The sequence below is a fragment of the Schistocerca cancellata genome, chromosome 3 (genome assembly GCF_023864275.1).
Source record: "Schistocerca cancellata isolate TAMUIC-IGC-003103 chromosome 3, iqSchCanc2.1, whole genome shotgun sequence".
NCBI classification, from domain to species: domain Eukaryota; kingdom Metazoa; phylum Arthropoda; class Insecta; order Orthoptera; family Acrididae; genus Schistocerca; species Schistocerca cancellata.
Window position 1 is genome coordinate 567008686 of NC_064628.1, and position 26119 is coordinate 567034804.

A 26119-nucleotide genomic window follows, 5' to 3' on the forward strand; every position below is an offset into this window, starting at 1 on the left:
AAGCGATTATTGCAAGTAAAGGCTCGAACCAACCAAACAGAGATAGCATCACTGATTACACAAAGATTCTTTGCACTTTCCTGAGATAGCGATACAGAGACACAGAAATATAGAACAATTACCTCTTTGTAGAATGCACAAAGAGGTTCAAGAGCTTTTTGAAATCTGCCTCACGGTCATGTACTGGAGTACTTAATCGGAGTTCTTCGTGAACAAGAACGATGTAGATGAAGTAAAATCATACTACGTTAAATTTGTAGCTTCTCGTACGAGACATACATTACTTTTGTTGTAGCTGTTCCATCATTCTCGATCAGACATCAGCATCCAAAAGAAATTGGAACGTAATAAAATGAAACAGGGCAGAATTATATTCACATCTTAGACTTGCCGACAAATTGTATAATTCTAAACCATGCTGTGATACATCGTACTGAAAGAAGGCAGAAGCAGTGCACCATATAATGTGAGAGCAATTCCAAGTATCCGTGTGGTCTGTCAGTGATAGTAGCTGGCGCTGCACGGTTCCTCACAGTGCAGTCGGAGCTGTGAGGCAGCTCGAGGTCACCATGGGGAGCTTCCAGGACGCCCTGGCGCCTGCAGAAGACGCGGCCAACACATCGTGCGATGGCGTTGACGGAGACGGGACGGCGTTTATCGGCCAAGTCATCAGAGTCGACGAACTGCACAACTACCTCTTGGATGATCGCTACCACAACGTGTCATCCCAGATATTCAACTTCACCATCGACCAGGTAGGTCACCTCTGATGGCGTAGGCATTGTGTAAGTCTCAGAAACATCGCCTTATACACTACTGGCCATTAAAATTTCTACACCACGAAGATGACGTGCTACAGACGTGAAATTTAACCGACAGGAAGAAGAAGCTGTGATATGCAAATGATTAGCTATTCAGAGCATTCACACAAGGATGGCGCCGGTGGCGACACCTACAACGTACTGACATAAGGAAAGTTTACAACCGATTTCTCATACACAAACAGCAGTTAACCGGCGTTGCCTGGTGAATCGTTGATGTCAGGCCGCGTGTAAGGAGGAGAAATGCGGACCATCACGTTTCCGACTTTGATAAAGGTCGGATTGTAGCCTATCGCGATTGTGGTTTATCGTATCGCGACATTGCTGCTCGCGTTAGTCGAGATCCAATGACTGTTAGCAGTATACGGAATCGGTGGGTTCAGGAGGGTATAACGGAACACCGTGCTGGATTGAAACGGCCTCGTATTACTAGCAGTCGAGATGACAGGCATCTTATCCGCATGGCTGTAACTGATCGTGCTGCCACGTCTCGATCCCTGAGTCAACAGATGGGGACGTTTGCAAGACAACCACCATCTGCACGAACAGTACGACGTCGTTTGCAGCAGCAACGACTATCAGCTCAGAGACCATGGCTGCGGTTACCCTTGCGATGGTGTACTCAACGACGAACCTGGGAGCACGAATGGCGAAACCTCCTATTTTCGGATAAATCCAGGTTCTGTTTACAGCATCGTGATGGTCGCATCCGTGTTTGGCGACCTTGCGGTGAACGCACATTGGAAGCATGTATTCGTCATCGCCATACTGGCGTATCACCTGGCGTGATGGTATGGGGTGCAATGGGTTACACGTCTCGGTCACCTCTTGTTCGAATTGACGGCACTTTGAACAGTGGACGTTACATTTCAGACGTGTTACGACCCGTGGCTCTACCCTTCATTCGATCCCTGTGAAACGCTACATTTCAGCAGGATAATGCACGACCGCATGTTGCAGGTCCTGTACCGGCCTTCCTGGATACAGAAAATGTTCGACTGCTGCACTGGCCAGCACATTCTCCAGATCTCTCACCAACTGAAAACGTCTGGTCAATGGTGGCCGAGCAACTGGCTCGTCACAATACGTCAGTCACAACTCTTGATGGACTGTGGTATTGTGTTGAAGCTCCATGGGCAGCTGTACCTGTACAAGCCATCCAAGCTCTGTCTGACTAAATGCCCAGGCGTATCAAGGCCGTTATTACGGCCAGAGTTGGTTGTTCTGGGTACTGATTTCTCAGGATCTATGCACCCAAATTGCGTGAAAATGTAATCACATGTAAGTTCTAGTATAATATATTTGTCCAATGAATAGCCGTTTATCATCTGCATTTCTTTTCTTGGTGTATCAGTTTTAATGGCTAGTAGTGTACTTTACGTGTGGTGGAAAACTATGTTAACACTATGATATTTAATCTATGGAAAGACCAAAATAGCTGAAAAAGCCTCTAAAAGATAATTAAGGTGTATACTCATCTCTTCGTGAGCCAGACAGAACAGGTGAAGCACCGAGAAAGGGGAAAGGAAACGTGGTTACAATATCGAGTAAAATTTATAAATAACTCGACAGTAGGAGATAACATTTCAGTATAACGTTGCAATCCTTGTTGGTTTGGTGCCTGCACTGATTGCATTGGAAAAGTTTTCATAAAGCAGTTGCATCCTCTCCTACGACGGCTGGTACACAAAAGTTGCATCTGCTCATCGAGCCTTGGAATTCAATATAATGGCAGACCCGCAACTATTCAATTGAGGACAGATCTGTGGATCTCTCTGGCCACGGGACTATCTCAACATAAGGAAGACAGCTCAAAGACGCTCGTGCCATATGCGGGCGACCATAGTCATACTGAAACATAGCACCACGGTACTGTCGCATTAGAGGGAACATATGAGGACGTACGATGTCTGTGTCGTACTGAGTTCCCGCAATCACTACCAGCCCTGACCTGAAGACATTCCCGGTTGCTCATCATGCCACTGTGGCTCTCTAAAATATTGCTAGAATGAGACCTCTCCCCAATTCGCCGCAGTACTAACCGACGATTGTCATACGGGGACAATGCAGAAACGCAATTAATCGCCGAACACTAAGCCACGATATTTATCATCTTCCTAGTCACGACTACACTCCAAACTCAGCCGTTCTTGTTACAATATTAACGGCAGCCACCTCATGGGACGTAATTCCCCTCCCGGGTGCAGCTACTCTCCGATCAGTGGTGCAAGATGATGCACGATTTTGCAGGGGCTCCATTGCTTGTCCTCGCACGGCAGGTACAGATATGACAAGGTTACGGAGTGCTTGACGCCAGAGCCATACCACCAGCACCTTGGTCTTCCCTTTCGGTAAGGCCACGTGGCCGTCTTGAGCATCTTCCGACCGGACATTCTCGTGAACACCGCTGCCATTAATCACAGTGGCTACATTCCTGGCAAATTTTTCCGCAATATCGCATAGGAAAATGCAGCTTCTCTTAGCCCTATTACACGACGTCGTGAAAGCACAGTGAGGTGTTGATAACGGAATCTTTGTCATCTTAAGGGTATTTTCATCGTCTCACTACGTCCATTCTGAAAGATAACTACCGCTTACGACCGTTACGGTTTGCATTTAAAGCAAACTTGTCTTACATCCTCATAGAGGCGCTACTAGCGCCACTCTTATGCGACTAGTGCGAAATTTGAATAGACATCAACTTTCAGATGAAGAAACACGCCTACTAACTTTCTTATATGCCACACAAATCCTTTTCGGCGCTGAGATTTTTTTTTTTCCCTAGTGTATACACACAAATTTCGTTTGCTTTCCGCCAGTGTATACACACAAAAAAAAAAGATAGTGCAAGGTGATTCGTCAATCTAGACGACCTGAAAATATAATTCTTATCATATTTACGATTCTGGACAATGTTGAATTACGAGCTGTTTTCTGGGCTAATAATTGTGCGAGAAAAACCATTTGTTTGTGAGTAAAGGTTAGTGGTGTTTAACGTCCCGTCGACAACGAGGTCATTAGAGACGGAGCGCAAGCTCAGGTTAGGGAAGGATGGGGAAGGAAATCGGCCGTGACCTTTCAAAGGAACCATCCCGGCATTTGCCTGAAACGATTTAGGGAAATCACGGAAAACCTAAATCAGGATGGCCGGAGACGGGATTGAACCGTCGTCCTCCCGAATGCGAGTCCAGTGTGCTAACCACTGCGCCACCTCGCTCGGTTGGTTTGTGAGTAAAGGCTGATAGACTTACAACGTAATCAGGCAGTTATTGTAATAAAGTTTCTGTATTCATTAAGTACAGGGTGTCCGAAAATAATGTATACATTCTTTGCAACTGAACATCTCTTTAATGAAAGGGGTTAGAATAACCATTTTAGAGGTGTTGGGTGCCTCATGGTCCGACTTAAGGTGGTAAATGTTCAAACTGGTGTCCATTCATCGCAGTACCACGTCGACAACGACTTATGACTGAACGACATTCCAACATCATTGTTTCCAACGGAATAACAACACAGGCTTGCTCAATTTGCTCTCTAAGATCGTCGATTGTGTGTGGTCTCGCAGCGTAAACTGTGTTCTCGAGAGTACCCCACACCTCATCCTGTTGAAGTAATAATCTTCATATCCAAATACAACGCTGAGACCAGGAGTTATCATGTCCAACATTTCGAAGTACGTGTCACCCGTGACGGTGTAGTTATTTATATTAATTTATGAATATAGAGATATAACTTTATTACTAATTTTAGTCTATATTATGCTGTTTCATGTGTTTATCTCTCTATAATTAATGGTAAGTTAATGTTCAAAATTTAGTAGCAGTGTAAATAGCCTGATTAATCGAGTTTGCCTACCGCATATATCACCATACCAGTAGACATTGCTTGACATAGAGCATCTATTGTCATCTGTCTGTGAACGGAACACATAAATTTTCTTCTTAAGTATCTAATTTTGTGCCTCGAAAAGGAATTGATCCTAAAGTAACCGTCGTTCCAATTTGCCATTGTGGACCATAAATTTCTCGCTTTAGTTTACTTCCCTGTTGTGTACGTAGCTGTTGTTCCATTGGAAATGCGCTGATCATTCTTAAAAAGTTGAGATATATATTCTTAAATATTACAAAGTTCTGTCGTACCTCATAGACAGACCTAACTTCTAGCTATAATGTCACTGTAGCACTTAGTTATACCAACTCCGACAATGTGTTATTTAATGACCGTGTGATTTTGCTTTCACTCCGACGCTGGTTAACAGTATTACGCGTTTTCTGTAACTGCATCAAAGAAAAAATTAAGTGCACAGAAAATCTAAATACTGTGAAACAAATGCTGCAGTGAAAGAGCCGAAAGTAAATTACGATCGAACCGTCGGTGAGGCCACTCTAAATTAAGAATTGCTCTTATATGCAAGTTCACATGCTGAAACAGAGAACACAAACCCTTTTTCCTGCTTTGCTAGGAACACATCAACTCGATGCACTTTGAGTAATTAATGAGCGAGCGAAAGAGTTAGCTGTACGAGCCCCTTACCGGAAATTACATGAGGCGGCAGCTGACAACTGGCCCCAAAGTAAACTCTTACAGAGACACCTTGAATGTTACGTCGCAAACGGCCAATGATTTTTACGGCATTCGACGCCCACATCGTGTCTAACCATACAGCCACTATGTTGCCTGCTAATGGCAATGGCACTGAATGAGCATATGGTGTGTAGGTGAACTGTTTAGTAAACCAATAACTCAAGACAGAGCTACAGTGCTAGTGGCGTTGGCACAAATCAAAACTGAGAAAGCAAAAATTGCATCACATCTGAAACAACATATGCCGAAGTTGACATTTCACTAGATAGGAACCAAAGGAATTAGTCGGAGTAAGAAGCGGAACATTAAATATTAACGGTTCTGCAATATGTGTCACAGGAATGTGTGGTGTCGTATATGCTCCACTGTGTGGACAATGTTATCATGCCTAAACGTATCCAAACAACGTGAACTGCGTTCCGTCAGATTTTCAGGCAGCCCGCAAAACGTAACTGTGCTGCTGGTCCTCTAATCTCTTTAGGCTATAGTCGTTTGATTACGGAAAGTGGATACCACGGGAGATCAATAAAGGACACGGCTTTAATACACTGAAACGCCTAAGAAACTGTTACAGGCATGCGAATTCAAATACAGAAAAATGTAAATAGGCAGAATACGGTACAATGGCAGGTTATCAAGATTTAAGTGAGTTCGAACGTGGTGTTAAAGCTGGGCACGAGTGATGTGACACAGCATCTCCGAGGTAGCTATGGATTGGAAATCTTCCCGTACGATCATTTCACGAGTGTACCGTGAATATCAGGAATCCGATAAAACATCAAATCTCGGACATCGCTACGGCAGGAGAAAGATCCTGCAAGAACGGGGCCAACGATGTCTGATGAGAATCGTTGAACGTGACATGAGTGCAACCCTTCCGCAAATTGCTGCAAATTTCAATCCTGGGCCATCAACAAGTGTCAGCGTGCGAACCAGTCAACGAAATATCATCGATATGGACTTTCAGAGCTGAAGGCTCACTCGTGCACCCTTGATGACTGCATGACACCAAGCCTTATGCCTCCCCTGGGACCGTCAACAGCGACTGGTCGGACGAGCCTTGTTTCACATTGTATCGAGCAGATGGTTGTGTATGGGTATGGAGGCAACCTCATTAATCCATGTATCCTGCATGTCAACAGGGGACAGTTCAAGTTGGTGGCGGCTCTGTTACGTGTGGGGCGTGTGCAGTTGGAATGATATAGGGCCTCTGAGACGTCTAGATACGATTCAGACAGGTAAAACATACGTAAGCATCCTGTCTGATCACCCGTATGCACTCATGACCATTGTACATTCCGATGCACCCACACGCCCAGAAGTGCCACGGAGTGGCTCCAAGAACACTCATCTCAGTTTAATCACTTCCGCTGGCCACCGAACTCCCCATACATGAACATTATTGAGCATATCTGGGATGCCTTGCAACGTGCTGCTCAGAACTCCACCCCTCTTCCTCTTACCGATTTATGGTCAGCCCTGCTGAATTCATGGTGTCAGTTTCCTCCAGCGCTACTTCAAACATTATTCGAGTCAATCCACATCGTTTAGCGGCACTTCCGCGTGCTCGTAGGGGCCGTACACGATATTAGGGAGGTGTACCAGTTTCTTTGGCTCTTCAGTGTATAATTTTATGTAACGATGTTTGCACATGTTTACAACGAAGTTCCATGATGGAAGGTTTTGAGCGGGGCCTCGAACCCAGCACGTAATCAGATTGCTAAGTAAGTAAAATCGGATGTTAGACATCGAATTTTTCACCAGCAGCAAGATACTCGAATTTTGTATGTGAATAAAATTTTTTCGCCTGAACAGACATTAAAAATGAAAATTAGTTACAGTAATAGTTCATTCTGCATCTTCTATGGATTCAAACGAAAGGATGAATGCTTTTGTGCTGGACCAGGATTCGAACTGACATATGTGCCCTCCGTTGACACCTAGAGGAGAGTGCAATCTTGGGGAAAAATACGAAATGATCGAACTTTAAAGTTCGGTGTCGGGCAGATACAACGGAAGAGGAGATCCGAATTCGAGTCCCAGTCGAGCACCAAATTTTTCAGCGTCTCAAGTTCAAATAAAAGAAGAGCTCTAAGAACTGAAGTGACTATTGGCTCATTAAATAAATTAAATTTCTAGTATACGGAAGCTTCGTGTTGACACAGATTTTATTTGTCGATATTTCCGCTTCTGCTATGGGCTAAACTAAACAGGCCTTGTCCAAATGGTAGCGAAGGAATGTGCTGTTCAAAATGCGGACTGTTAACTGCGGTGCAGTCTGAAGTTTTTCATTTGACATTACTCTACGTGAAGGAGAGATGTTGGGGTGTGTGTAAAATACATGACCAAAGTGGCAGTAGAACCTCGCAACTAAGTAACTAGGATCAATCCTAGTCGCACGTCGCACGTCGCACGTTGGCTATATTCGTGGTTGTGTCGTCACGTATGACGTGTGAAAAAAATTCATTTCTCTGCAGCTGGTCGATCATCAGCAGGTCTCTGACAAGGAAATTATGCTGGTCTCATACCAGTAGAATATAAACATGCTTTTAGACAACGTAGTCTCGATTCGAAACCATTTTTAAATTTTCCCAGAGTCAAGAAATTTCTTAGCTCGAGAAAGACAACTGCTGAGTATGAAGTTACTTCGATTATTGTTGCCATTATCGCTTTTAACTTCCCCATTCGGCTACTGCTACACGCGTGCTTGAAAAAAGCATTCATTGTTTCTTGGTTATTTTTAGAAGCCGTTGCCCAGGAAAGGTATATTTTTAGTTCGCACAAAGGTTTGCGTTATTTTGTGGCAAGTGGATCGTAACAAGTAGTTACTTACTTCTTACAATGTCTTGGCAATCCTTTTGATGTTCATATCGGACATAGCGAATCATTCATAGTTTACATTAAAGTGAAAGGAACTGATAAAGGCTATATTTCATACAAGAAGTTGTGTAGGATTATTTCATTTACTTGCGCTTAGGAACGACCTTGTAGAGTGCTGAAACTGGCGGTAAGTAAGTGTTTAAAAATCAGAAGATAATATTTTTTTTGTTAAATGTCAAGATTATTCTCTCCAGATGACTTGGTCGACGTCACCTATTGAAACGTCCCCTTAACAATTGTACAGGACTGTGCTTAAACTGACACACAATATTTTTTAGCGCAACGCAATCTGACTTTCAGAAATCCCTACAAAGGAATGGCCCTGACTAACATTAACCTGTACCTTTCACAAATCACTTACCTCACAAAAATCTTCGTCACTCAAGCTACTGCAATACAGCGAGCGCCACTACTGCCAGCTAAATAAAAGATTCAAACTACTGAAGGCACTAACTACTGATAAGGATAGTTAGCAAATGAAAGATTTTAATAGAGAACAAACAATGTATTTACCTTAATAATCATAATATATGATATCCAGTATTACAAATTTCAAATCTCCGCCATTTCTCTCCCCACATCCACCACTGCTGGCGGCTCACCTCCAACTGCGCAACGCTACGCGCTGTTCACATCCAGCTGCCGCTGCCCAACACTACAATGGCAAACAACAATGCAAACTAGCCACAGACTGCACACAGCACACCCAGTGATTTTCATACAGAGCGCTACGTAACGTTGCCAATAAGAAAACATAAACAGCCTACTTACACTATTTCAAGAGGTACAAGGAAGAAAATGTTGGAGAAGGTGATCTGTTTTCATTTGCATTAAACTTATTGTACGTGGTTCTAGTTGACATTGTCACGGAACTACTGTAACTGTAGTATCCACTTCAGCAAAGTAGAAAAATGTATAGACGTTGAGAAACTGACGTCCTACTCAGAGGATTACACTTATTGGCCAACCAGAAACTGTAACTCTGAGAACACCATTTTCAGTAAACTAGTGTAGCGAAGACTGTTGACAACTTCTCTATCTCACCGTAAAACACACAGTTGGCTTATTGGGTTCTATAACAATACTGAAATAGTAATTTCGTGCGCAAGCAATGCATACGAATTGCCGCGGCTTCCAGTTTTGTGTACTCCTAACCTAAACGGGCTCCGCATCATTTCAGGCCCCAGTTATAGCGACTTCGTATTGAGACTAGCATTTTGTTCGAACTGCCAACTTCATTGCTCATTTCACTTGCGTTTGGATTTACAGAAATAAAAGTCACATGATCACCCAACATTACAGGCTTCATCTCGTTCCTCCTTTGCTTCTGGGAGTTTAGTTTTCTAGTCACTAAGCATTTTCTCTTCTAACCAGCGAAATGCATTAAAATCCTACCATCAATCGCTTCACGAACTACTGTTTAGTGCTGTTAAGATTTCTTTTAACATAGTCTTATATGAAGGAATTTAGTTTAATCTCAAAACATCTTAAGCAGCAAAGTTCACAGATTTACTGAATGAGGGAAGTTTACTGTGCAGGTGGGAAAAGGTCTGAGCCAGGTCAAGTTTTCTTCTGATAGCACAGCATTTTAGTTCGTCTAAGACGTATCGCACGTTGCTTTCCTGTAGCTGTGCAAATCAATGCAAGTTGCATCTAAGGGTATGGCACTGGTAAAAATACGGAACGTTTAACAACCGAAGACTGGCTTCATCCCCAAAGTGAGGTGTATTTGTAACAGAAATGCTACGGGTGCCCATTCGTCGTCGCCTTCCTCAAATGAGCATTGGAAGCCATATAAGAGTACACAAATTACTTTGAGTATTACAATTACTTTGTATATTACAGTTAACATTGTCAACCTAAACTAAAAATTGTCTGTTTACACCGAATTAAAATTCGAGAAGCGGCGGAATTCGAACCCCATAACAAGAGATTACTAACTCACCATTTTACCTAATCCCCTCTCTTCCCACTTGTATCAAGCGCTGTTACAGATTGCTGTGGTTTAATTCGTGAGATAAAACAGTTAACAGCAATACGATAGCTGGAGCAACATGACTTGCATCACAACGTGACTCTAAATTTTAGTTTTAATTTCTAAATCCGGTGTCATTACCATTAATACGAATTATGTTTGGAGACAAAATACATATAAACGGTGCTCTAAACAATACTCACAAGGAATTATGTCATTAAACCTTGTCAAAGCGCGTAATCGGGAATGAATTTGAATTCTGAAACGAAGGAAATGATCTCCATTTTGTATCGCACTTCGTTTCCACGTGCCTTTTTAGTAGGTCCTTGCTTCAGGTGTGTTACAGCTCAAGTAATTTGATTAACGTCACATTCTTGTGCTTTATTAAGATGGATACTGTACCAGCGCCATTTCCCGTGCCCTACAGAAAACCTATGCTGTATCTCTAGATGTAGAGGATGGAAGAAGAAGGCCACGTCAACCGTCCTCGTCGCCCAAGACGTCGGCGGATTGCCACGGAGGATCAAGACGATACTATGATCAACTGCAGTAATGAGGGCCTCTTCAGTACAAGCACAGAAATTAGAAACAGCCTACATATAAATGTGAGTAGTTCGACCATTCTTCGTGGTCTTAACAAGAAACCAAAACATGGACAAAAATCAGCAGCAAAGGAAACGTTGAAAAAGCAACATAAGAGCGCCAGTTCAAGCTATTGGGGGCAAGTTAGATTTATACGATATTGTAGTGCCTGTGTTGTTCTGATTAGGATTCCTTTTTACATGCATGCATGCCCGAAGGAAGAGGCTCTGCGGTGACTACAGCAGTTATGAAATACATTAAAGGAATTCGCAGTTGAGAATAAGGACAACCGTCAGATCTAGAAAAAATTTGTGCCCCGCCGGGAATTGAACCACTCTTTCCCGCCTATCACTAGGGGCGGCCTTACCATTTGGCTACCCGTCCACGACTCACTGCTAGACCCAAACTTCCACATGTCGTCAACAATGCATCTACCACTTGTACATCTGTTATATGTATTCGCATACAGGTCAGACGTTGTACTTGAAAGTCGCTTGCCTGTTATCGGCAGATAAATACGATATTACAATGTCTGTGTTATGCATGCATGTCCAAAGCAACTTTGGACTGTAATCAGAAAAACACAGGCACTACAATATGGTATTTATCTGCCAATACCGGGCAAGCGACTTTCAAGACCAACGTCTGACCTGTACCGGAATAGACATCATGAATGTACGATATACTCGTACACGAATGGTTGACAACATATGGAGCTTTGGGTCTGGGCGTGTGTCGTGCACGGATAGCCAAATGGTAAAAGGACCGCTTGCGATAAGTAGGAAATCCGGATTCGCGTCCCCTTGCAGTACAAAGTCTCATTGTCGTCATTGCATTCTATAGCTGATGGTTGCCCTTGTTAGCAATTGTAATATTTATGGTCGAGATGGTATTTTCTACTGCAACATATATTCCAGTTAAAGTGGAGCAAGATTCGACAGCAAATATGTCCATCAGAAGCAAAGGTGTGACCGAACTGCGGTCACAGATTGGGGATAGATATCAACAACTGTCTGCTGCATTCTGAGGCAACCGGACCGTCAGTTTTCTAGCCATTAGTACTGCAAAACATAGGACAGTGTAATGCTTTCTTCTGTTCGTTTGAGACTTCCGGGAGGCAGGATAAACTTCCAACATGCTCATTCTCCTGTCCACCCAGTGAACTGTGTGAAACACTGGTTTCAAATTAACGGAGCCAGTGGGCTGTAGGACTGGCCTCCAAAAAACCCTGACTGCAGTCCAATATTGCAAGTATGGACAGAGATGGAGAAAATCATTGGGTGTAGCGGTCCAGCACCGACAAAGAAGCCAGCGATGTTCGATGCAGTTGTGACGCTTAGGGAGGAGTTGTCACAAAATAACAGATTCATCCGGAAACGTTTTTCTTTGTCCTGTGGCTGATAAAAGTAGTTGCAGTGGAGAAAGGAAACTGGACACGTTATTGAATTATTGTGCTGTTAGGGAGAAATATGACAAATGAACTTTTTTTTCCTGGAAGAAGAGGAAAATTGTTTGTTTATGGAGCAGATTATGCATAAAAACTAAGCACTCTATTTCACTATTTTCACTCGTTAAATATACTCTTCAGTTTACATTACTTGACAACCATTGACCAAAAGGACTGAGATAAACAAGTCATGAAATATCAACACAGTGTTGGTCAAGCTACTCAGGTGGCAACTTCTCGTGCAGAAGATGTTGAAGCATATACACAATCACTATAATTGAAATGCGTCACAAAATGCAATTTATTTATACACTTGTCAGATCTATATTACGACGAAAATTTGATGTTATGAAAGAAAACTGTTTTTTTCAGCCCCAGGTGGGAAATGATTCAAGAAACACACTAATTACTGTCAGTAAATGTTCCAGGAGGCTTTTCTGAGCGTTTCTTATGAAGTAACTCAGTATTTTAAAAACAGGCAGTTATGCTCACTCCTACAACGTACTGAGTTGAGGTTGTCAGATGGCTTGTGATGGAGAGTGTGTCTTATGAATTAGTCACGGAATTTTTGTCTTGCCATTCTACGAACGAATAAAGGAAACGAGAGAAATACTTCAAAACTACAACATTTTCCAGTGAGATCGGAACCGATTCGCATGACATCTACTATTAAACAATCGTGGTATACCTTGTTCTATAATGAGCGTGTTCCCTAATGTAAATTACAGAGAACATGACATTAGAGAGCAGTTGTGTTTCAGGTTGCAAACGTAACATCTTGGTTCACAGAAGTCATTTTTCTTTCTCAACGTCTCTTCTTAAATGGAAACCAATCAGAATATTTGAGTGAGTTGACAAGAAAGTACAGTCTTAGACATAAAACCATGTCGTCGGCCGACCGCCGCAGAGATGAAGTCTACGTCGTTTACTTAAGGCAGCCAATTCTGCCGACGACCCCTCAGAATTCTGTCTGGAAAAATTCGCGATCTTGCAACACTGTAGAATGTGACACAGCGGGCAGGGTGTTTCTATTTATCTCTCAGTGTTCTTGTACTATTACGAAAATGTATCTGCTCTTGTTCGAGTGGTAATCTTTGTGCTCTGTAATCATAAAGTCCTTTGTTAAAAAACCCTCTATTCCCTAGTTTCTTAAAATTCATATTTGACATCTACTAAAATCATCAGTCTGAAGGAATCTCGAACATAATTCATTTCATTTTCTAATCCACCTATAATAGCAAAAGGTTACAGAAACATCTCCACCCAACTGATCAGAACAGTTTGCACCCTACAGTTTCCCGCCCCACAGCAGCTATCGGCTACCGGCCCCACGCCTCCCGCCGCCAACATCAGACGCCTCCGACGGTGAACGTAGTGTGGTGCTGTGAATATATTAATTCCTGAGCATTTTCTTATTTGCTGTTATCTCGCAGCTACTATTTGCATTTTACATGTTTGAAACTCAACAAAATTGTCCAAGAGAGATAAAATACAACATCAAGTGGGAAAAGATCTAACATATGCGATAAGTTGTCCGCGTTGTGTTCAGTAGGTAGACAAAGGCAGCAGAGGCAGCTCTGAAGCAGTATATTGCCTGTGGGGCGAGTGCATTTGGGCAAAACGCTTTAGAAGAAGATATTTTCCTTTAAGAAGTATCATTCGGCCAGGAATGATTGGGCACACTCAGGGGGCCTCGTTAACGGACATATGTCATGCAGTTAGACCATTTAAACATCGTACGGCTTTGGCATTCAGTATTCAAGGTCCAGACATCGCGGGCAGTAAAACTGCATGCTATAGTTTAAAAGAGCAAAAATCCAAGGGTTGACTGTTAATGCATTTTTGCTTGATCGGCATCACTGGGAATTCCAGTGCAATACTCCTACTGGTGATTAGTTATGATGTCTCTATATCAAGCTCTCGAAAGGAACTAGCATCTGAATGCTAACAAAGGACATATAATCGAGCAAAGGGCAGTATGAACATTATATTTGGCGTCTGCTGGCTCAAAAAGGGTGTTGTGCATTACGAAAACGTCCCCGGGGAGAGTAAAATGCAGCTACAATTATCTGACAACTACTGAGATACGTATCGGCCGCAGCGCTAGAAAAAGTGACCTGAAAATCTTCGTCACCTGTTGATACTACAGGATGATGCACTCTGAAGATCTCACTAACAAATCTATCCAAGAGTTTAAAAGAGGTCACTGAAGCCTTCATAATTCTGATCTTATACCCTAATGTTTCCCTTTCGAGCTTCTTACGGAGAAACAATCAAAAAAACTCCTCTCTGGACGAAACTGCACTTCAGACAAGGTTTGAGGACATCTTTAAATCAGATACAGTAGGTTTTGACATGCGTGGAATCGATGAACTACATAACTCTTGACAGACTGTTTTAAATAGGTGGTAGAATATTGTACTTATCATTAATTTCTCTCTGATGTTTACTGTGGTTTGCCATAAAGTAGTGGGCAACGCTACTGAGACGTGCACTGTCCTAATTCAAATGAAATTCAGATTATAACGATTTCCTTACGACGAAAGTCTATATTATTAAAACACAAACCTTAACAGAAGCACATACAGGGTGTTTCAAAAATGACCGGTATATTTGAAACGGCAATAAAAACTAAACGAGCAGCGATAGAAATACACCGTTTGTTGCAATATGCTTGGGATAACAGTACATTTTCAGGCAGACAAACTTTCGAAATTACAGTAGTTACAATTTTCAACAACAGATGGCGCTGCGGTCTGGGAAACTCTATAGTACGATATTTTCCACATATCCACCATGCGTAGCAGTAATATGGCGTAGTCTCTGAATGAAATTACCCGAAACCTTTGACAACGTGTCTGGCGGAATGGCTTCACATGCAGATGAGATGTACTGCTTCAGCTGTTCAATTGTTTCTGGATTCTAGCGGTACACCTGGTCTTTCAAGTGTCCCCACAGAAAGAAGTCACAGGGGTTCATGTCTGGCGAATAGGGAGGCCAATCCACGCCGCCTCCTGTATATTTCGGATAGCCCAAAGCAATCACACGATCGTCGAAATATTCATTCAGGAAATTAAAGACGTCGGCCGTGCGATGTGGCCGGGCACCATCTTGCATAAACCACGAGGTGTTCGCAGTGTCGTCTAAGGCAGTTTGTACCGCCACAAATTCACGAAGAATGTCCAGATAGCGTGATGCAGTAATCGTTTCGGATCTGAAAAATGGGCCAATGATTCCTTTGGAAGAAATGGCGGCCCAGACCAGTACTTTTTGAGGATGCAGGGACGATGGGACTGCAACATGGGGCTTTTCGGTTCCCCATATGCGCCAGTTCTGTTTATTGACGAAGCCGTCCAGGTAAAAATAAGCTTCGTCAGTAAACCAAATGCTGCCCACATGCATATCGCCGTCATCAATCCTGTGCACTATATCGTTAGCGAATGTCTCTCGTGCAGCAATGGTAGCGGCGCTGAGGGGTTGCCGCGTTTGAATTTTGTACGGATAGAGGTGTAAACTCTGGCGCATCAGACGTGGACGTTGGCGTCATTTGGACCGCAGCTGCAAAACGGCGAACGGAAACCCGAGGCCGCTGTCGGATCACCTGCTGCACTAGCTGCGCATTGCCCTGTGTGGTTGCCGTACGCGGTCGCCCTACCTTTCCAGCACGTTCATCCGTCACGTTCACAGTCCGTTGAAATTTTTCAAACAGATCCTTTATTGTATCGCTTTTCGGTCCTTTGGTTACATTAAACCTCCGTTGAAAACTTCGTCTTGTTGCAACAACACTGTGTTCTAGGCAGTGGAATTCCAACACCAGAAAAATCCTCTTTTCTAAGGAATAAACCATGTTGTCTACAGCACACTTGCACGTTGTGAACAGCACACGCTTACAGCAGAAAGACGACGTACAGAATGACGCACCCACAGACTGCGTTGTCTTCTATATCTTTCACATCACTTGCAGCGCCATCTGTTGTTGAAAATTGTAACTACTGTAATTTCGAAAGTTTGTCCGCCTGAAAATGTACTGTTGTCCCAAGCATATTGCAACAAACGGTGTATTTCTATCGCTGCTCGTTTAGTTTTTATTGCCGTTTCAAATATACCGGTCATTTTTGAAACACCCTGTATCAGCACGAATTATTAAGATATTACTCATCCGGGTTTTCAAAACGGTCAGTGTTTACTGGCTTTTATCGGTCACACTGAGGTAACATGGTAATGTCGAATTTCATTAACAAAATAAACAAAATTTCCTGATTGGTTTTCGATGTGACTGCTCATAGGCTTGCCACGAAACGAGTAAGAATGTACCCTTCAGCGAGACCGGGGCCAAAGCAATCTCCACTTTACAAGCTAACAAGTTACTCTACAATTAGCGCAATACTAAGGTAGCACGCTATGCCTGCAGTGCTGGCTAAGACAGATAAACTCGCAACGTAAAAGATGAGATTAAGTCACTTCTCAAGTCTAACGACTTTCCTGGACTCAAAATCATAAACTGATAACTTAATTTCGTACCTTAATTGAAAAGCACTCAAATATTCAACAGAAGTGATACGAATGCTTCAAGTGAATTTTGAAGCTAATTCTGTCCCTTCTATGAAGTATCTCGTTGGTCGCATGGTCGCCAAACTTATCCTGCTTTGTCGTCAATATTCAGTTACACTTCTGACTGAGAGAATACTAGCCTTAAGACCTCTAGGAAGTGACTACAGTTCCTGTCTCAGAGCCGTGGCGGTCGATGGCAGAAGTACCCAAATTTTATGTCAGTGAGCCTTACTGTGTTTCTGTAACTGGGTTTAAGGACTACAATCTCGTCAGTAATAACATTCATATTTGTCGACTGCAAACTAAATGACACAAACCATTGACAATCACAATTATTTATCTTTTTCTGTCTTAAGCGTGCTAAAACTAAGAACCTTATCGCCAGATACGTTTCACATTTTTAGAAATTCTCCAGTAGATATGTTGTAAACGTGATGAGCGGACAACACGTCTTTTTTACAATATTAAACTTGGGATATCACGTATCTTGATATCGATGTCAGTGGCACTATCCCAGAAAGATAGACACGAAATGAAGGGACAACACAACAACGACAGCAAAACCTAACATCCACATGGAGACTTCGTAAGCTACTTAGTGAGAAGTACCAAATCAAGAAAAGCTACAACGCTGGACGCTATTGGAAATTAAATAAAATACAGTCTCAAAATTCCGTTGAAAATTAAACTAACGAATTTATGCAGTGACTCTTTGATAGCAAAGCCTACTAACACGCACAGTTGCCGTCAGGGAGTAGAACAGGGAACACAAAACGCTGAGAGGAGTTGCCAGAATCTGTCGTCCTTGATAAAAACTGTCGTTTAGTCCATAAATACTAAAATATAGAGACGGTTCTCCTACGCGTTATGATTAAAATGTACTGGCTGTTCAACGTGCAGCATGCTGAAGGCAGAGAAACCCGAAGTATGTATGTATCTATTAAACCGGGGACCTAAAAATGACGAAGAGGCTTCGGTAGCCCTCAGTAGTTCGGAACCCAACAACAGGCCACAGCAGTCCACCCAGCCCAGCACTGCCCCACACCGAACCCAGAGTTACTGTGCTGTTCGGCCCCCAGCAGACCCTCCCGGGAACGTCTCATACCAGACGAGTGTAGCCCCAAATTTTTTCATGGTAGAACAATTATGGTTTACGTGTACGTGGAAACGGTGTTTGCGCAGCAATCGCCGACACAGTGTAACAGAGGCTGAATAAGGGGAACCAGCCCTCATTTGCCGAGGTAGATGGAAAACCGCCTTAAAAACCATCCACAGGCTGGCTGGCACACCGGACCTCGACACTAATCCACCGGGAGGACTCGTGCCGGGGACCAACTCACCTCCCGCTCGGGAAGAAGCGCGTTAGCCCGCGCGGCTAACCAGGCGGGCTAATCCGAAGTAACAACAGGTTCACCAAGCTGAGGGTGGTGCGGAGATTCAATGCGACGCTTGCGCAGTGTGTTATTAATTTAGCCCCTACTTTTAGGCTGCGACAAATGTCATAGTAGGATTACTACTGCGTCGGCATAGATTGGTTGACGGCTCTTGAATTTGCAGAGACTATCCGAATGCTGCTGAATGATAACGCCAAACAACCACTACGTACTGTTTCACTTTGATGAGGGGCAGGAATTCTTCGTTCCGTATGCCGCCAGTTGTGTTAGTTCATTTAGCGTTACCCAGGGTGCACCACGTGGAGGCGAGCTAACTTCATATCTATGTGCCTTCCATTTGAACAACAATGTGGCCAACAGAGAACTACATGTATGTCTAGACGGGAAAATACTAAATCACAACAAACACCCAAAGTACCTTGCGGTTACCCTAGATAGGACACTAACATTCAAAGAACACCTGACGAAAACTGCAGCGAAACTTAAAACACGCAACAACATATTGCAGAAGCTCTGTGGCACCATTTGGAGTTCCACAGCGTCTACCTTAAGAACATCCGCACTTGGCTCGGTGTATCCAGTGGCAGAATACTGTGCCCCAGTGTGGCTCAACAGCAAACACACACACATGGTAGATAGCCAACTTAATGCAACAACGCGTATTATATCAGGCACAGTCAGGCCAACTCCTACAGTGTGGCTGCCTGTTCTCAGTAACATAGCCCCTCCTAACCCGTGCCGAGAACACGCTCTGATTAGAGAATTTCAAAAAATCCTGACCAACCCTCAATTACAAATCCATGAAGATACTCACGACATCCAAGGAAACCTACTCCGGTCCAGGCATCCTCCACTAAAGACCGCACAGGCGCTGCACCAAACCAACTTTAAAATAAATGACCGATGGAAAGAGGAATGGGAGAGCAGAACAGCAGTAAACTGCCACAGTACGCCATGCATCTTTAGTAAAACAAAAGGATTTGATTGCCCTCGCAAAGTTTGGTCAACTCTTATCCCATCAGGACCAACTGTGGGAGATGCGCCGACTCCTTCCACAGATGGGGTAAACGTCCTTCGGCCACTTGCGACTGTGGTGCTGAGAGACAGACGGTCAAACACATCGTGCAGGAATGCCCACTAAGGGCATATGAGGGTGACCCACAGGATTTCCTAATGGCGACCCAAGAAGCAATCGACTATATATTATCTAAGCCGGACGTTTGTTTGTGATTGCTCTACTGTGAGTGTAAATTTACAATTGGTGTCCTTATATACAAACTGTTATTTATTGTTCTGTCTATACATATGTGATTTTTTTTAAATCGTGTTGTTTCTCTAATTTTTACTGTGATGTTATGAGCTATACGCTAAATAAATAAATAAAACCACTACGTAAGATGATAAGTCATACTTAATTTGTACGTTTGAGAGAATTTTTCAATACAGAGTGAATAGCTTCAATGCCACTAACCACTCAGCCTACACGCAACACAATGCCAGTATAGTAGCCAAAGTCCAACACTGTTCGCATATCTGACGAAGCAAGTGGAACCAGTATCCTGCCATTAGTCAACAGAAAAATAACCAGTGATACTGACCACTCTCTTGTGACCCCAAGAAAAAAATAATCTTCTCACAAATTAAGACGAGATTGCACAATAGTTTACGCAATACGCAAAGAAATCCTAAGGAGCTTTTCTGCTTCCGATAGTAGTACACAAGGCAGTACTTTTTCTGAGAAGCACATAAATTATTTATTCATCTTATATCACCGCACTTACTTTAATACCAAATGGGAAAATAAGTATTTTAGGGTTCTGAAGCGTAATATGACAACAGATCCTTATCATAGCCCCCACCTGAAGTGTCACAGATATCAACATTTTCTTTCCGTTCGTGCGTTACCAGCGCTCGCAGATTCTTAATGACTGACTGACTTGGGGACACAACGTTTACCAGCAGGATCTACCTTATGTTATTTTCTAATTATCATATGGGGAACATATGGGAAAGGAGAGTATCCCATACAGCAGTTACGATATTTGTGCATGTCTGTATTTAGTACTGACTGACAGCTGCCACAACCCTTTATAGAACTGAAGTGGCGGGGGACACCATCACAAGTATATGCCAGACATCTTTCAGTAATTCTTTAGGAGCGGGACTGAAAGTCAAATTAATGCCGCTTTCCGAGTAATATTCAACACCTAATCGAGTGTTACCTGAGGTAGTCTCATGTTCCAGCAATTACAGTTTGAATCATTCACAAAACGATGTTCTGATGGCCAAAGGACCGGTTAGTGTGTAAAACTATCCGGTATTAATTTACATCAAACTGCAAGAAATCGAGGAACACTGCAAATGGAAAATCTCATTCAATAGGCACTTTTCGCTTTGCTTGGCAAAGAATCAACAGCAATAATACGGTAATCATCACGGTAGATGATAGCAACAAATATATGATCAGAATGGTACGGAAGCTTAGAAAATATAGTGGTGGTACGTAATCCAAATTTTCTGAATAACATTGATGGTTATGCGCTTAATCTAACGCTGCCTAGCTAAGTAAAGATGGCGTAATGGCGTTGTCCATTCTTATGACTAACAACTCTGATTAAGCTCTGCCTATATTACGCTGTTCCGCAAGCGTTAGCTTGCACCAATTTATGACTGAATATCTGCCCTGATATGCTGTCTCATGTTACCCTCAAGAATAAACAATTAGTGGAAACAAAGATTCCTAGCATTATAAGCAAACATTAATCAATCTATTCTGTTTAATACATGTAACAGACATCTCATTAACACAGAGCACGCGGAGAGTTCATTCTTGTGAAAAATACGTAAATTCTACAAATATGTGCTTCACAAATAACGATCTGCCATGCAACTGAAATAACAGCCACTGCTCAGGTTCTACTTTTTGCAGTGAGGTATGTAGTTAGCTTGCTTCAACGTTACTTCAATTGTTCTGAAATATACTGACCATTAGTTATTTGAATTAATAGGCTCTAGACTCACATGTATTTTACATGTGTCATCGACGCCGCAAAACAATATCGCCGGAAAGGGTGCCTTTAAAGCCCCATTACATGACAACGAATCAAAAATTCCTAAATTGTATTTTCTCCGAAAACAGTTACATATAAAATGTCTTCCGAAAAATGTTTGGCCACTCATCAACAATTATCCTAGACAGCTCACTAAATATGTGCTTGTAATTTTGATTATATTTTCTGAACGGTTTGTGTGTAATACGTAACATGGATTGGAAACTTTAATTTTTGGGCTGCAAGAAGGTTATTTAAGGGAAAAATTACAATGTCTCTCGTCAGTTGCTTTGTGGGGAACCTGCTTGTGACTTCAATAGTTGTTGCCTCACTTGGTGAGTTTAGCAACCACTGTTCAGTGGAATAATTATGCCCAAATTAGTGTCAAATTAAGAAGAGCAGCAGTATAAGGTTACAACACTGCTCCTCCAGAGCGTCAAAGAAGCAAATGAACTTGGGAAGGCTAAATCATAAGTTAAAAACAGACTTCTAACATGTGTATCACATTATGCCGTACCACACAAACTAGAGCAAAACTGTTTCCCGTACAGGCTGTGGTCTCAGTCACAGCGAGACACAGCTCCACGCTAGCAGAAGGCACCGCTGGACGTTGATTTCTGTACGCCCACTGACGCCCCCTCCCCCAACTAATCCAATAGCCATACCAGCAGCGAACAGTGAAGAAAACAGTTCTATGTTAAGTTATATTAAAACAATTTATCTTTATGTAACATATGCCTGTATACAGAAGGGCCTGATAATGATCAAAACATGCTTTAAATGCAATGCAGTATATTAATTTAAACATACAAATAATTAAAGTGCTTAGCCTGCTTTAGTCTGTACTACACCAATGACACAATGCTCACTTTCTTGGTTCCTCAGTAGCTGAGTGCTACTGAAACTGTTGCCATAGACTCAAAGCGTTCTGGAATAGCATATTTTGTCAGACTGTTCCCTGCTCCTCCACCTTAATTGATAAGGATCGCAATGCATTTAAGTAACAGATTCCTAAGATACCCATAAATTTGTATTGCAGTGTTGTAGGTCAAAAAGCAGTTTCGCATTATAGCCAGATGACTGCTGGAGTACAGCAAATACACTAAAGCAAACCTCACAGATTATTATTTATTACTTCATAGTTGCTTATCTGTCGTTTATTTTGGTTATTTTTCGAGTAACTTGGAAACGTGGAAAAATTGTATGATCGCCATACAGAATATTCCTATTTACCTTAATTATTTTTCTTCAGAGCAATGGCAGAATACTCAGTGAGCAAAGCTGACAAAAAGCTGATTAATTAAGCTATAAAGGGTGATTATAATTAAAGTTAAACTTTCAGAATGACGCCAAATTGCAACGGAATATTATCGGAGAAGGATTGAAACGTATGGCAGAAGAAAATAAATATTGTCACTTCCGGCCGTTGGGCTATCTGAAAGCTGTTTTGTTCAGTGTTCCGACTGCAAACTTAGCTACACTGAAAGCACGCATTGCGCAACACATTCTGAACGTGATCCTTGAACTTCTTCGATCAGTTGTGGAACATGCTGTTTCTCGATTTCAACTTGCTGAAGAAAACGGTGGACAGCATACAGAACATATTTTGCCCCAGTCATACGGAAATTAATAATCCGATTTCATTTTGATTAATGCTTTTTATGCGGTCTTTGGTCTCAGGACAAGTAAAAACCGATTTTTTCCATACGATATGATATGACCTTGCCGTGGTGGATGAGCTTACGTAACTAACAGTATCACACCTGCAGACCCACGCACACTGCATATTACAGTTTGTTTAACGTCAAACGTACACCTTAGGCATTGTTGTATGATTCATTTTTCACTTGTACTCGAGCAGTATTAATAGTATAGGTTAAAAACAGTCTTGGTTGCAATTTTAATTTTTTAGTTTTCAACGACGCGTTTCGCCTTATCAGGCATCTTCAGGTTATCTTTTTGAAGACGGACGCGAGAGGCACCAAGATCTGCGTAACGCGTACCCCTTTCACAGGAGCGAGTTGCTGTTACAGCAGCCCATACGAGGAAACTAATTGAGGGTTCACCTATTGTTGATGGCAGTTTATGCCTGCGCTATGAACGCCTCTGTTTAAAAAAAATAGCTGCGGAGTGTTGCAGGGTTGAGCCGCAAACGTCTGCTTTCAGGTGCAGCAGCTAACACGCGGATAGTCAGATAAATAAATAATTAATAAAAAGGGTTCTACTCCAACATATGCAATTGATGAAGATTTTTTTAATTCTCGAATCAGAAACATACAAATTTACAGTAGCCTTAAACATCACTAAATATGTACATATATATACACAAATTTTATTTATATTACATGTGCCCAGTACTTTGCAACCTCCAAGGCGCTTGGAGTGGCTTGCAGGAGATCAATCTTCGTGCAGGATGTATGGCACAAAAGGCACTGGAGCATGTGACTTGTGGTTTGTTCTTGTCCACAATCGCAGGACGTATCTTCTGTTACGATGTCCCATCTCTTCAGATTGTCTCTGGATCGTCCAACTCCTGATCGTAATCTGTTCAAAGATTTCCACACCAGCCAGCTCTCGTTGTGCCCAGGTGGCAGTTCTTCACCTTCTGGCGTCTGCAGGTAAGGCGTCGACTTCTTCCATAACTCCAGTCTTGCCTTCTCTGATGAAGTGGTGAGCTTCTCGGATGTTCTCAGGAAGCTCTTTCGCGATCTCATCGGTTGCTGTGGTGCATTATGTCCGTGCAGTGGATGGGCACTGTCCTGTTCCACTTTCAGTCTCTCCTTGTTGGCAGCCACTGTTCTGCGTATCCATGGTGGCGCTATTCCAGCCAGGCAGTAGAGCTTATCAGTTGGGGTAGGTCTTAAGCAACCTGTGATCAACCTGCAGATTTCGCTGAGAGCAATGACTGCTTGTCTGGCATTAGATGACCTGTTCCAGACTGGAGAAGCATATTCAGCAGTAGAAAAGCACAGTGCCATTGCATAACAGCGAATAGTTTGTGGATGTGATCCCCACTGTGTTCCTGCTAGTTTGCGAATTAGGTTGTTTCGAGCGGAGATTTTCATTTTGATGTTCTTGCAGTGAGTTTTGAATGTTAGAGTTCTATCTAGAGTGACTCCCAAGTGTTTAGGTGCGTGATGATGCTGAACTTGGATGCCTGACCATGCAATATGTAGCTCACGATTAGCTTCCCTGTTCCTTAAATGAAAGGCACACACTTGTGTCTTCGAAGGGTTTTGTCTGAGTTGGTTCTGATTGTAGTAGCTTGACAGTGTTCTAAGTGCTGTTGTCAGGTTTCTTTCCACTCTTTCAAAGCATGATCTCTGCGTAGCAAGGGCAGGTTATCTGCATATAATAATCTCCTTGTGCCTGGGGTTGGTATAGATGTTGAAGAGAAGTGGAGCCAAGACGCTTCCCTGAGGTACATGAAAGGAGTCTCTACGAAGATTGCAATGATTTCCGACCAAGGTAAGACTTGCAATCGGGCGTACCCTGGGCGTCAGGTTTCTCTGGTGGCTGATCCTTTCACACCAGAAACATCATCTTGGTCCTTTTCAGGACCACAGTTGACCATCATATAGATGAATATAGAAAGTAATTGATGAAGATGACTACACAGAATTATAGTGAACATGTTTATTCAAGAAAGTAAATCATAAATAAATGGAAATTGAGTCATCAGTCTCCTGACTGCTTAATGCAAACCGCCACAAATTCCTTTCTGTGAGAATCTGATAACTCAGAGTAGGACCTAGAGTCTGAGGCGCCCTGCTAAACGCTTAGGACAGGACATGTAGTTTAAGTTGTGGAAAGGGATCAAAATAAGCGGCTGTCAATGGCACTCGAACATACAACCTTTTATTTGATCAATTATTACAAGAGCCAAGAATTTAAAAAAAAAAAAGAAACACAGCTTTAGTTTTGGAACTTAATTAGTGGCTGAATGCGCCGTACAATCTCATGCCTTAAGGGCAAGACCACTTCAATTTGAATACGGCAGTAAGCCTCTAACTTAAAGCTCAACCGTTCTTAAATTAAGCTGAAGGACCAAACCATCTGACGCCGTAAGGGCAAAAAAACCTTAAGCTAAAAATCGGCTAGAAGCCATGTAAGTACAAACAACAAGAACGAATAAGAAAATGCTGTACACCCAAGGGCGCTCAGAAGTTCCGAGGGTCGGCCTGGAAATCAAACACTAACGCTCGCTTAGGTAAGACATGCAGTCGGCCCATCCATCGTCGATCCGGCGACAACCCAACCGACAGACAGTCAACGGACCAAACGACATGATAACTTAACTTTCCTGTCTGGTATCGGTGAGCCACGGACCTCGTAGAAATGGGAACAGCCCCTCACACTCCGACGGCGCGTGGATGCCGCCATTGGCCGAGCCAGACACGCGCCACGGATACTTCCTCACTGCTCCACGCCTATCGACCAACTGCTCATGCCCGGAAACGGTGAATGCCGAACGACCAACCAACGGTCGTCCCGCTCCAATCTCCTTCCTTCGGACAAGGCATGTTTGTGCCCAGCGGTCCGGGAGCACTGGCTGTCCGCGCCTGACCGGCGCTCCGTCCCCGACTTCACTGCTGCTGCGTCCCGACTGCACTGCCGATCTGTCGTCAGCTGACTCCAGACACACGACGACCCGGAAATACCAGAGATGGTACGACAGTGCACTTATCGATACGCGCTGCTGCTGCCACTCACGGGCAAATAAGGCAGGAAGTTAGTGACGTCAGTAAATGGAATAAGAAAACGAGGCGGCAGTTCCGTAATAGAAGATGACAAACAATAAATGGGATAAAACAATACCTTTGTTGGATGTATTC

At 42.8% G+C, this 26119-nt stretch overlaps 1 protein-coding gene across 1 annotated transcript in view; it reads left to right on the plus strand.

Annotated features, from left to right (window-relative positions):
• Positions 1-569: 569 nt before the first annotated feature.
• The window catches only part of LOC126176434 (neuropeptide Y receptor type 2-like), a 412320-nt gene continuing 386770 nt past the window's right edge, over positions 570-26119 (plus strand). The window contains exon 1 of the mRNA XM_049923590.1: positions 570-755. Coding sequence (XP_049779547.1) covers positions 570-755 — 186 coding nt within the window. The remainder of the gene's footprint in view (positions 756-26119) is intronic.